Source organism: Phoxinus phoxinus (assembly GCF_949152265.1).
Source record: "Phoxinus phoxinus genome assembly, chromosome: 15".
Classification (NCBI taxonomy): domain Eukaryota; kingdom Metazoa; phylum Chordata; class Actinopteri; order Cypriniformes; family Leuciscidae; genus Phoxinus; species Phoxinus phoxinus.
Window position 1 is genome coordinate 3,583,864 of NC_136890.1, and position 12,868 is coordinate 3,596,731.

The 12,868-nt window shown below is 38.1% G+C and overlaps 2 protein-coding genes across 2 annotated transcripts in view; both read right to left on the reverse strand.

The window, feature by feature from the left end:
* LOC307012107 (uncharacterized protein) overlaps positions 1–12,868 on the reverse strand; it is a 328,649-nt gene that overhangs the window by 130,786 nt on the left and 184,995 nt on the right. The gene's annotated exons all lie outside the window — the stretch shown is intronic.
* Positions 1–12,868, reverse strand: part of tcf7l1b (transcription factor 7 like 1b) — an 83,556-nt gene that overhangs the window by 15,892 nt on the left and 54,796 nt on the right. Inside the window, exons 5-7 of the mRNA XM_079638362.1 lie at positions 4,971–5,103; positions 4,784–4,886; positions 3,229–3,309 (exon numbers count right to left, since the gene is read on the reverse strand). Coding sequence (XP_079494488.1) covers positions 3,229–3,309; positions 4,784–4,886; positions 4,971–5,103 — 317 coding nt within the window. The remainder of the gene's footprint in view (positions 1–3,228; positions 3,310–4,783; positions 4,887–4,970; positions 5,104–12,868) is intronic.

The window sequence follows — 12,868 nt, forward strand, 5'->3', positions numbered from 1 at the left end:
CTCCGCGCTTTCCTCTCAATTAACAATATAAACACATAATATAAATGACAGCAGTGAGAAAACAGCAGTTCAGAAAGCATCATAGCGATGTGTTTGCACCAGCTCAGCGATCACTCCAGTCCAGTTACGTTTATTTATATATAGCACTTTATAAAATAGATTGCTTGAAGAAAAAAAAAAAAAAAAAACAGTGTCAGTGTCGTTTTAAATTAGAATTACAATTTCATTTTCTACTATAAAGCGGAGATTTACTCAAAGAAGGCGGGGCCTCAGAGCCACACCCACCTATGATGTCATCACCACGGACCAATGGTAGTTTGAAGGCGTGAACTCTAAACGAACTGTGTTTTAGCCTGATTTTGTCGTTCTACGATTTCACCTGAACTGTATATATCAGGGCTTTTCAGCTTTTAAAGTCGTAAAGCTGCATCTGGACTAAAACACACTCTTATTTCTGTTCGAATGTTATATATGGTCCAAATAAAGCACCAGCTGAAAGCTCCTTTATCCGCTCCTGTTACAGGTAAAGTGCCAGGTCACTGTGGTAACAAAGTGTGCCACACTCAAGACCATTCCCCCCTTACCAAACACATACGCCACTTTCCAAATCCCATGAAAACCACTTCCTACAAGCAGCTGAATGGGACACGGTTCTGATTCCAGCGCTGAAAGCTTCTCCGGACACAATAAAGACCTGTCGTCATCCAGTACTGAACCAATGTTTACTCCGCCCTCCTCTTATTGCTCTTATCAAACCCCTTAAATTTCAGTTCAGGAAGACTTCATTCAACTGCATGTGCAGTTATCACTTTTCTATTATGCCAAAAATCATTAGGATATAAATTTTAGGACCAAAAAAAATGTAACCGTAAATATAAAAAACATGTATTTTTGTGAGTGAATGCAGCACAATCGTGAACATAAATGCACAAGTTTAAAGGAGATTTTCTCAATGTTTTTTGATTTTTTTGCTCTCTCAGATTCCAGATTTTCAATAGTTGTATCTCGGACACATATTGTCCTATCCTAACAAACCATACATTTATTTGGCTTTCAGCTTTCAGATGATGTATAAATCTCAATTTAAATAGATTGACCCATATGACTGGTTTTGTGGTCCAGGGTCACATATTACCAAAACTTCTTGACTGTACCTTTAAATCATATGGCTTATATCTTTACTGTAAAGCAAAATCTTTTCAATTCAGGACCGAATTTAGGAGGGATTTAAATCAAACACTATGAATAGGGAACTTCACAAAGTAGCTACAGGAAGTGTAGTCCTTTCATACAAACGCCAATGGAGAAACAAGCACGCCTGAGCTGTACTGACAACGGCTGTAAAGGTCTGGAAGAAGACGGCTATTGATCACTATGAGCTCTGTATGAATAATTCAACACACACACACACACACACACACACACACACACACACACACACACACACACACACACACACACACACACACACACACACACACACACACACACACACACACACACACACACACACACACACACACACACACACACACGAGTAACTCAGATTAGTACAGATTATCCTTGTTTAATCCAGTGCTACCACTAAATTAAGAGTATTTCTTCATCAATTCAGATCCATTTCATCTTGAGAGATTGTGAATGAACTCTGACAGCTGATGGTAAAATACAAGACAAATTCACTATTCATTTTCCCAAAAGAGAAAAAAAATGGAAGAGAAACATGGATAACGACAGTCAGAAGAGATAAATAATAATAATTTGTGGTTATTAGCACAACTTTAAAATTAGACTACAGATTAATTCATTCAGCAAGCTAGCTAACAGATAAAACAAAATGAATGGTTATTTTAGGGTGATGTTGTTACTGTGTAATTAAACAAAACAGTATTATGTAATATTAATTAGGCTAAATTAAGGGCTTATGTTAGGCTTTGTTTTATGGTTAGTTAAATGTAATTATACATAATTTACTGTTATTATAGTAAGTAGTACATGTGACACGAGTAACTACGTCACCTTGAAAGAAAAAGTGTTACCAAATCAATGATTCACCCTTTATAATTGAACTTTTATCCCTCAAAACAATTACTTTGAGCTTGTTTTCAGATTTTGCCATTCATATTTGGAAATACTGCTGGGGATGTTGCTAATACTAATTTAGGGTTGTGTAGAAATTTTGTAAACTCCATCACTAAAGTGTTGACTGGCTTGCTTGTCGACATAAAAATAACAATTTCCGATTATCTGTTACACTCTGATGTACATCACAGTATGAAAGAAAGGATCTGCCACTACACTGGAGCATTAATGCCATGGTTGATGGCAACCTTTAAATAACAAATTAAGATTAATACAATTCTGTGCTAAATTTTTCCAAAATTCAAGTGGAAATACAGCATCACGCTCTGTGAAAAGAGTCCACAGGTGTGTGTGTGTGTGTGTGTATGTGACTGAGTGAGTGTGTGTGTGTGTGTGTGAGTGAGTGTGTGAGTGAGTGAGTGTGAGAGAGAGTGTGTGCACGTGAGTGTGAGTGTGTGTGCGTGTGTGTGATTGAGAGAATGAGTGAGTGTGTGAGTGAGCGAGTGTGTGCGGGTGTGTGAGTGTCTGTGAGAGAGTGAGTGTGTGTGTGTGAGAGAGTGAGTGAGTGTGTGTGTATGAGTGAGTGTGATTGAGAGAATGAGTGTGCATGTGTATGTGTGTGTGTGTGTGAGAGAGTGAGCGAGAGTAAGTGTGTGCGAGTGAGTGAGTGAGTGAGAGAGCGAGCGAGTGAGAGTAAGCGTGTGCGAGTTAGTGAGTGTGTGTGAGAGAGTGAGCGAGTGAGTTAGAGTAAGTGTGTGCGAGTGAGCAAGTAAGTGAGTGAGTGAGTGTGTGTGTGAGAGAGTGAGCGAGTGAGTTAGAGTAAGTGTGTGCGAGTGAGCAAGTAAGTGAGTGAGTGAGTGAGTGAGTGTGCGTGAGAGAGTGAGTTAGAGTAAGTGTGTGCGAGTGAGCAAGTAAGTGAGTGAGTGAGTGAGTGAGTGAGTGAGTGAGTGAGTGAGTGAGTGAGTGTGTGTGTGTGTGTGTGTGTGTGTGTGTGTGTGTGTGTGTGTGTGTGTGTGTGTGTGTGTGTGTGTGTGTGTGTGTGTGTGTGTGTGTGTGTGTGTGTGTGTGTGTGTGTGTGTAATGAACCGGAAATAAAAGTGTAGTGTGAAAAAGGAGAGTATGAGAGTATGAACTGGAGACACTCACCTGGACATGGATGCGTTCATGGCGAGAGCGGGGTACGGGTGACGGAAACCCCCAGTGATGGGGTACATGTGTTGACCCTGCCTGAGATGAACAGACAGAACGAGAGGGTGAATCACAGCGAACGAGTGTGAACCAGACAATATCTTCCATAGAGCTGCTTCATAGCTCAATCGATTTTGGTTCATAATCGAAGAATTTTTGCAACATCGACATTATTGTACTTAATCAGCATTGAGCTGAACACCAAAACTATTGTCTATCTATCATAATTAACTTTTGCAGGTATTTATTTAGCTGGATAATTGACAAATCAACATTGTTATTGAACTGAATCAATATTGAACTGAATATGACACTATTGTCTGCTGTAGAGCTGCATAGAGCTGAATAATTGACAATCATTTTGCAACATGGACATTGTTATTGAACTTAACCAAATCATGACACTTTTAAAAACAACAGTTTGTTGAAACCAAAGTGCTGTACAACAAATATAAAACAAACTTAAAACAAAAAGTACACATAAAAAAAAATGTTACACCCTCAAACAGAATTAAAACAAAGAAAAAAAATGGGTCTTCAAAGAGGATTTAAACAGAAATAAAAGGGGAAGATCTTATACGGAGGATCTACTTTTCTTCAGTAGAGCTGAATGAACCTCTTTACACAGTTATTGAACTGAACCGACTTCAGCTGAATAATGACACGTGTCTTTTTAGAGCTGCTTTACAGCAGAATTTGACTAATAGTTTATGAAGTTTGGACTGATTCAGTTATTTTCCTGTTTATCGCTGTGAAGCTGCTTTGAATCAATCTGTGTTGGTAGTAACTATAGGGGCTTTCGCACCGGGTAGTTCTAGGAACGAGCCACCAGGGTGTTTCCCAGAGAACTGATGGTTCCCTAAGGAACATTTTCCTGGTTGCATTTGCCAGTAGGAACTCTGACGTGACGCAAGACACGCTTGTTGTTGGGACTTTTATTTTGACGACGCTGAGAACGGCAGAGCCTGAGCTCACATTCTCTGTGTTCATTAGTTTACAGTCTGTCTAACAGTTCTGTCTAATACGATATTACTGTAGATAGAACTGTTATACATAGAAAGTAGACAGTAATGAAGTTATTAGCGTTTTCCGTCTGGTTGCTGAGCAGAAATACATAATCATGTTTCTCTTGGTCTCCTCAAAGTCGCGTTGGGTTTTCTCCTCAGTGTAAAGGTTAAGAGGCTCATCTATCACTGTTTTACATGTTTGTGGAGTAAATATATAGGCTATAATCTGTGTTTGTACACTTCTTTTTTTTTTTAAATGGCGGGTGCTGGTGTTTCGCGTGCGTTCGGACAATCAGCGAACACAAACGCCAAGTTCCTATAGCGCTGGTTTAGGCCGACTCTGAAGTAGGAGTAAATTAGTTCCTCCAAAAGGAGTTCCTAGAACTAAAATCGTTCCTAGTTCCTGCGGTGCGAACACGCCCAAATCTGTGAACTTCCACCAATAGTTGTAGGAACTATGAAAAGGCTATTTCGGTGCGAAAGCCCCTTTAATAAGGCATACTCACTGTGGGACGAGCCAGCCCAGTGGGTGCGGGATCTGCCCCATGGCCCCAGGGGACAGTGGGTAATAGGGCGACAGCTCTGAGGGGTGAGGGGTCCGGGGAATACCTGGACCAGAGGTACACAGTCAGTAAGTCACACGATTAAAAGACAGAAACACAAGTTAACATGTGTCAGAAGAGTGTGTAATACCTGTCTTTGGGTCCAGTATCTCTGGCGAGAGGTGGGATGGAGGAGTTCCTGGAGAGAAGTGTTCATTGCTGTAGGTGATGAGGGGGGTCAGGGGGTGCATGTGCGCATGCTGGACCACCGGGACCTTATTAGACTGAGAAAGAGAGAGACGCTTTATTAAGACAGGAAATCAAAATTGACCCTTTTTTCAGTGGTGTTTGCAAGCGTAAGCATCACTATTACTCGTATGTAGGGTTAGTGAACTGAACATCCAATCGGTACTAAATAAAGTAAATAATTTAGTAAAATAATAGTCAGTAATTCTACAGAGCACATCAGTGGCCAGTTTTTCAGCAGCCTTAGTTCCCAAAATATTCTTCTCATATAGTTTTTTATTTTATTTTTACAAGCTATGAACAAAACAACCAGCTACAAGGTGAAGCACAAATGTATTTGAAAGCAAAATGTAGTTGAAAATTGGACAAAAATGTTAAGACTGTGTACTTAACAGCTTTATTTGAGGAAAAGAACTACAATCCCATGACTATCAAATTAAAAACAAATAAAGAAATACATTGAATTAAAGATGTTGATATTACATATATTGAAATGTTTATTAAGCATAACAAATATATAAGAGCGTAGGGAAAGATTCTCTAATTGGTTAAAATTTCTCTGCAGAATCATAGGCAATATCGTTTTTATCAAACAGGAGTTCAGCTGTTCAACATGATTCATTAAAATATAAGTGGAAATAATGTAGGCTGATGGCTTCGACAAAATCCAGTACCATTGATTAACATCCTCGGAGCTCACAGTAGGTCTGCCTTTAACAGTTTAGAAGTAATCAATTCCCCTAATGAGAAAATTAATGTGACTTTTACTTCCAAGAACCCGACGGTTGCACTACATTTCACATTCAATTATTTTAGCTTTTCTACATTTATAAATGTATGACTTGAACACTTGATGCGGTTTCCTTTGCTCTTTATTTTACAACCGGCAGTTTACTTGTCTTGAATAATTAAGAAACCTGAAGCAATGCTACTTAATTGAGAAAAGCTTGCCATTGCCATTGAATTTGTTGTGCATTTAGCAGAATGTGTGTCAGATGTAAAACCACAATGGTTCGTGGGTAAAAAGAGGCCGGTGGTTGCTTATACATCATGAGGATCTGTATGTGTGGGTAACAAGTAGGGCTGCACGATATTGAAAGTGTGATATGTAGGGCTGCAACAACGAATCGATAAAATCGATAAAAATCGATTATTAAAATAGTTGGCAACGAATTTCATTATCGATTCGTTGTGTCGCGCGACACGGAGATGTAAAAAAATAATTGTGCGTATATTCTGTGCTATTGTTAAGCCCCACAAAAGGGACAAAAACATTATAAAGCATCATAAAGTTGTCGTGCACTATATGATAAGTGCTCTGAAGCCATTATATAATATAATGTGAGATAGAAATTTATATTTAAGTGATTAAATTCAAGATCACGTACACTTTTCCCTCCGCTGCGGCTGTCAGTCATTCTCCATCCAGCATCAAACAGCGCGTCGCGTTCGGTACGACGGTCAACACGATGAAAAACTCTCTCCAAGATGATTCAATGTTACTATAATTATTCTTGATCTGTAGATAAAGGTCTATGGTTTTGCATTAAACAACTTTATCTTGCTGGACTTTATTGCTGCATCATGTTACTTTCTACCGGGTTTCTCTCAACACTGCAGTAGAGTCAGAGCATTATAATTGTTCTTCACGCGCACAGTAACTGACATTTAAAACTGTTAAAAGAAAATGCTCAATAAACTATTGCATAGATAGATACTGTATAATACACTACGCATCAATAGCCTATGTCTTTCCTTTGTGATTTTAACTTTTCAATCCGGACTCGAAGCGCTGCGCGCTGTAACTCGTGTTGCTTCAAGCGCATCATTCTGCGCTCGCGATGTGCATAAGCACTTTGTGCCGCACTGTATTGGGGCCTTTCATATCATAATACAGCGACGCAATGAACGATTATTAATAGCCTTTCTAGTTCTGTACTATCCATCATGTTGCTGCCTCATTAAACCGATGTGCTATACATTTAAAACATGTCTCAATTTTATAGTAGCCTAGGCTATAAAATAATTAATCTTTTTGATTTTTGTTATCTTGTTTTTCATGAATGTATTTTACAACAATACAAAGAGCAATGTGTAACGTTTTACCAAATTTAGTGTTACACTTATTCTAATATTTGTTCCTCACTAAATGTTTTTTCATGTTCCGATTTAATACAATTATTGTGCACTTGTGATTTTTCTAGACTAAATTGTATGCTTAATTATCCACTATTCTAGTTTATAATAGCATTTAGCATTTGGTCTTTTTTTTTTTATGAAGTTTTCTGTATTAAGTAGATTGTGTTCAACACACAAAATAGTGATTATCAGTTCAACACACATAGTTATAGAAATTCTACTTGATTTAAAAAAAAACTGCCCTGGTATCGGATTGGTATCGGTCGATACTCAGAATTTTTTGTATCGGATCGGATCGGTTCTGAAAAAATGGTATCGGTGCATCCCTATCAAGGAGCGACCTGTTTGTGCACTTTCTGAAGATTTTTTTGCACTGTGAATTTGCACTGTCAGTTCTGTTTTTGAATAAAGGGTTGGGAATGAATGCTTTTTTAAATTATTATTTTATCCGATTAATCGAAAAAATAATCGACAGATTAATCGATTATTAAAATAATCGTTAGTTGCAGCCCTAGTGATATGCGATAACTCTGTAAATATTGTGATATGCGATACGATAATGTACAAAACAGAAATTGAATAATCAAACTGCTTAGTTTTCACTATATAAATGAAACATTGATTCTTATTAAAGCTACAAAAGTTATTCAGTCAAGAGCAGTGAGTGATTTTCTCTCCATATTTTGTTGTTTGATTAACATTAAAGGGATAGTTCACTTTGAAATTAAATGTTGGTATGTTTTAGCTTACCTGAAGTGCATCCAAGATGTAGGTGTCTTTGTCTCCGCAGTAGTTTCAATTTTGATATTTTTAGGTCAAACCGTTCTTGTCTGTCAGTCATATAATGCAGGTCTATGGGCACTGTCTCTAATAGCATGCAGAGAAAAGTCCAAATTAAACAATTCCCCATCGTAAGTGCACATTGATGGCCTAAGACACGAAACAAGCGGTTTGTGTGATAAAACGAACAGTATTTATATAGTTTTTATCTCTTTTACACAACCACGTCCAAGTGATCTGTTTACACCGGATTTCTTCCCCGGAAACTAATCTAACCGCCTTCGATTGGACGTTGCATTTTTAAACTCAGCAGAAACGCGTGTGATTGGCTGTACGGCTCAACGTATGCCTTTGATTGACCTGAACAATGAAGCGAGTCGTGTGTCAAGATAGAAGGCTTACAAATTGGGAATAAGTGAAAACTCAACACTCCCGGATGAGTTCGCGCGAGCTTAGGCCATCAATGTGCACTTACGATGGGGAATTTTTTAATTTGGACTTTTCTCTGCATGCTTTTAGAGACAGTACCTATATACCTGCATTATATGACTGACAGACAAGAACGGTTTGACCTAAAAATATAAAAATTGAAACTACTGCGGAGACAAAGACACCGACATCTTGGATGCACTTCAGGTAAGCTAAAACATACCAACATTTAATTTCAAAGTGAACTATCCCTTTAATGATAAATGGCAGCAGGAATATTAGGCTCCTGTCCCTTTAAGAGCTAATGCACGGATCCAATATACTGTTACACACGCATTTTCTTTCTCAACGGTTTACGTTCACTTACTGTTTATGTGAATGCTCACTAAGACGGGCATTTTGACCTCATTTTGTGTGTATTTGACCACATAAGCTGCAGAAGAGAACTAAATACGGTCTGAGAGGTGTGTGTGCGAGAACCACATCTCGCAGTTCTCATTCGCAGCTTATTGCGCTTTATGTTAATAAGGGCTTGACAGTGTGAGCATTTCACTCGCATTTGTGAGTTTATGTTTATATGTGAATAAAAGCCTAAATTAAATCTGTTCATCAAATAGTGACCGTGTCTCTTCAGAACATTGGACTAAACCGCTCAATGCATATGGATTAGTTTCATGATCTCTTTATGAACTTTTCGAAGCACCAAAGTGGTAGTTACGTAGCTGTCAATAGAGGGACAGAATGCTCTCAGATTTCATAAAAATATCTTCATTTATGTTCTAAAGATTAATGAAAGTCTTATGAGTTTGGAACAACATGAGGGCGAGTAATCAATGGCAGAATTTTCATTATTGGGTGAAGTATCCCTTTAAATACTGTTTTACGGCAGAAAAAACCTGAATCAATGTACTTTTTGCATTGAAATTAATAAAATTATTTGCTTAAAAATGTCTCCTCATCCCTTTATTAAGGAAAAACAATTTTTTTTGTAAATTTCCATCGCGCCCCTAAAGATATTACTGCGCTCCTACATTTTTTCAACTTCTGAGAAAAGTTAGCATCAAGCCCTGTTAATAATGTTAATTATTTTTTAATATTATGCTTATCCCATGTATGTATTAAAATCATTCAGTTATCGCAAGCCATTGCAATATGCATATCATATGCACATTTGTGATATTTCAATAATTTATATATATTGTGCAGCCCTAATAACAAGCATGAAGCAATCTGGCCGTGCACCAGGGAATGCTGTGAGAGCGGAGCGCTGTGCCAGGCAGACTCACACCCAATGCCACACAAAAGCCCTGTGTACACTAAATTTACCTGACAATCTCTTACACCACAATCACTCAATGCACTGACAACTCCAAGACAACACAATAACGCACGAGTACAGCATGATGTACATGAACATATAATTATAACATTAATTTAGGATGATGAAACCTCCACGAATGAATGAAGTTGCACAAACTAGTTCACGTGTGTGTTAGTTAGTAAAAGCGAGTGAGAGATGTTGTGGTTCGGGCAGCACATCTGTAGGACTGGGGAATGACTGCATCAATATTTCATCATCCTGAAAACATTGCTGAAACCACAGTGAAGTGATTCTGGAGTGTGTGTGTGTGTGTGTGTGTGTGTGTGTGTGTGTGTGTGTGTGTGTGTGTGTGTGTGTGTGTGTGTGTGTGTGTGTGTGACACCTCACTCATTTATATTTGCCATCACTTGACAACCTCAAAATGGTGCGATGGCTTGGTGTGGTGTTGTGTAGATTAACTACTTTTGTTGTTTATTATAAAAGTAAGTTTTATTATTTGATGTTATATAAAAAATATTTTTTTAAAGCACTGCTATCCCAGTGTAATGCAGAAATAACCAAGTAAGCCATTTTTCGGTTTATTTACACAATAATCTGTAACAATAAGGAAGGCCAATATTGAAGTCGATAATTATTTTAATGTTATAGCCTATCGCCGATAAAATGGCCAGATTTTTTTAAATATTGTGAAAAAATAAAACATTAAAATCACCGAATCAATGAATTTAGGCATCATTGGAAAAATGGGTTACACTATTTTAAGGTGTCATTGTTACAATGTAATTATATATTTAACTGAGTAATAATATACAGCATGTACTTAGTATAGGGTTCGGGTAGGACTAGGTTTGGTTGAGGGTTAATTGCATGTAATTATGCATAATTTACTGTTGGTAAGTACAACAAGGATGTAAAATAAAGTGTTAGCGAAAAATGTATGGATATTAATTTTGAGATCTGCTCAAATATTACATTTAACAGTATAATAGACTAACTTCAACTCTCTAGTGCAGCGGTTCTCTTAACTTAAAATTATTTAAAATAAGACAAAACCATTATTAAGCTAAAACAACAACAACAAATGTATATATTTCTCATTTTAATTCTGTGGTTTTCCTCCACAATCTATAGAATCCTTCAAATATGAGGTAGCGTTGTTTTAAAAGATTGATTTCTAGAGCTGGGAAAGTCATGTAAACTTAATAAAATCTTAAAAATCCATGGGTATATTTATAATCAATATACATTTTTTCCAAGTTCTGCCAAGCTTTGAATTGTAAGTAAAAATTATTTTTAAAACACCTAAATCACAAACAACTGGAAAAATCAAGGGGCTTGATTACTGTTGTATACAGTGGAGCCTTTTTAAGTCCGCTCTAGTTCACTAAATGACAACAAAGGTCATTTAAATGTGTGCACTGCATAATTTTACAAAATTGTCCGATATTGTATCAGACAAAAAACAGCAGACTACACCGTTAAAGTCACATTCGCAAATGCATTTGGTTTAGTAACAACAGCATAAGAATGCAAATTCAATAAAAGAAAAAATAAATTAAAGTATGGTAGAACTTGACTTCATCCATCAGGACTGGATTGGATGGTAAATAAAGCGGTCTCTGTATGACGGGTGTTTGGGGGAGAGAGGCTGTAAAATAAGAGCTGAAAAAGTTATTCAGAAGAAACTAGATTTTCCTTTAGAATGAGTTAATTGATCAACTATAAGACGATCAGTAATGCGTCTTAATTTTAAGTCTGATATATTGTATTCTGAAGTCCTGATCAACATCCTGTCAATAGGGGGCAGACTACAGCGAGGACAGTCGATCTGTGGCGCTGAAAGACTCAACCGCTTTTAAAATTCACTAACAAGCTGTCAACTATTCCCAGACTGCCAAATCGAGGGCATTTTGGTATTCAGGATCTACAGGACACGAGTGTGTGAGGGTATGTCGAACACCAGAGCGGCAGTAAGGAAAGCTAAACAGCTTTAGTGTGTGTCTGGAGCTGGCGCGGGGCTTGTGCAGACGGAGTGTGTGTCGGTCTGGCCGAGAGGGCACGGCTCTGCTGGGACGGGTAGAGGAGTGTGTTCAAGAGGGAAGGAGGATTGCACTCAGCAAACATGAGTCTCAATCCTTCACATCTGAGATAAATTACTAGGCAAACAGCCCCTGGGTACAAGAGTTACCAATGGACCAAACAACCTCCTGAGTCCCGTGTGTGTGTGTGTGTGTGTGTGTGTGTGTGTGTGTGTGTGTGTGTGTGTGTGTGTGTGATTGAGAGAGAGATAGAGAAGAGAAAGAGAGTGTGTGTGCGTGCTTATGTGAGTTTGTCTGTCTGTGTTTGTGTGAGTGTGTGCATGTGAGTGAGTGAGTGTGTGTGCTTATGTGAGTTTGTCTGTGTGTGTTTGTGTGTGTGTGTGTGTGTGTGAGAGAGAGAGAGAGAGAGATAAAGAGAGAGTGTGTGTTTGCTTATGTGAGTTTGTCTGTCTGTCTGTCTGTGTAAGTGTGTGTGTGTGTGTGTGTGTGTGTGTGTGCTGCTCTCTCATTTCCAGTGGGAGGTCCTGAGTCTTTGTTGAGTCCTTTCAAAAAAGGAGGAACGAAAAAGAAAAGGAAAAAAGGAGACTGCATGGCATGCTGGGATAGCAGAGGCTTGTTTATCACCGAGGCAGGAAGCGGATGTAACAGTGGGCAGAACATGACATCAGCATTTAGACACACACACACACACACACACACACACACACACACACACACACACACACACACACACACACACACACACACACACACACACACACACACACACACACACACACACACACACACACACACACACACACACACACACACACACACACACACACACACACACACACACACACACACACAGCTAGTTATAAATACTATAACCTAACAGAAAAAAAACTCTTCATTTTTGTATATTTACTTGTATATTTACTTGGTCACACTTTATATTACGTGTCTTTAACTACTATGCACGTTGCATAATGCAAAACACTTGAAATTAAATTTAATTTTTTTTAACAATATTTAGTAGAAATTCACCAAACAGAAATGAAAACTGAAAAGTATGCATTGACAAGGCAGTCAGTAGATGCTGGACTTGTTATT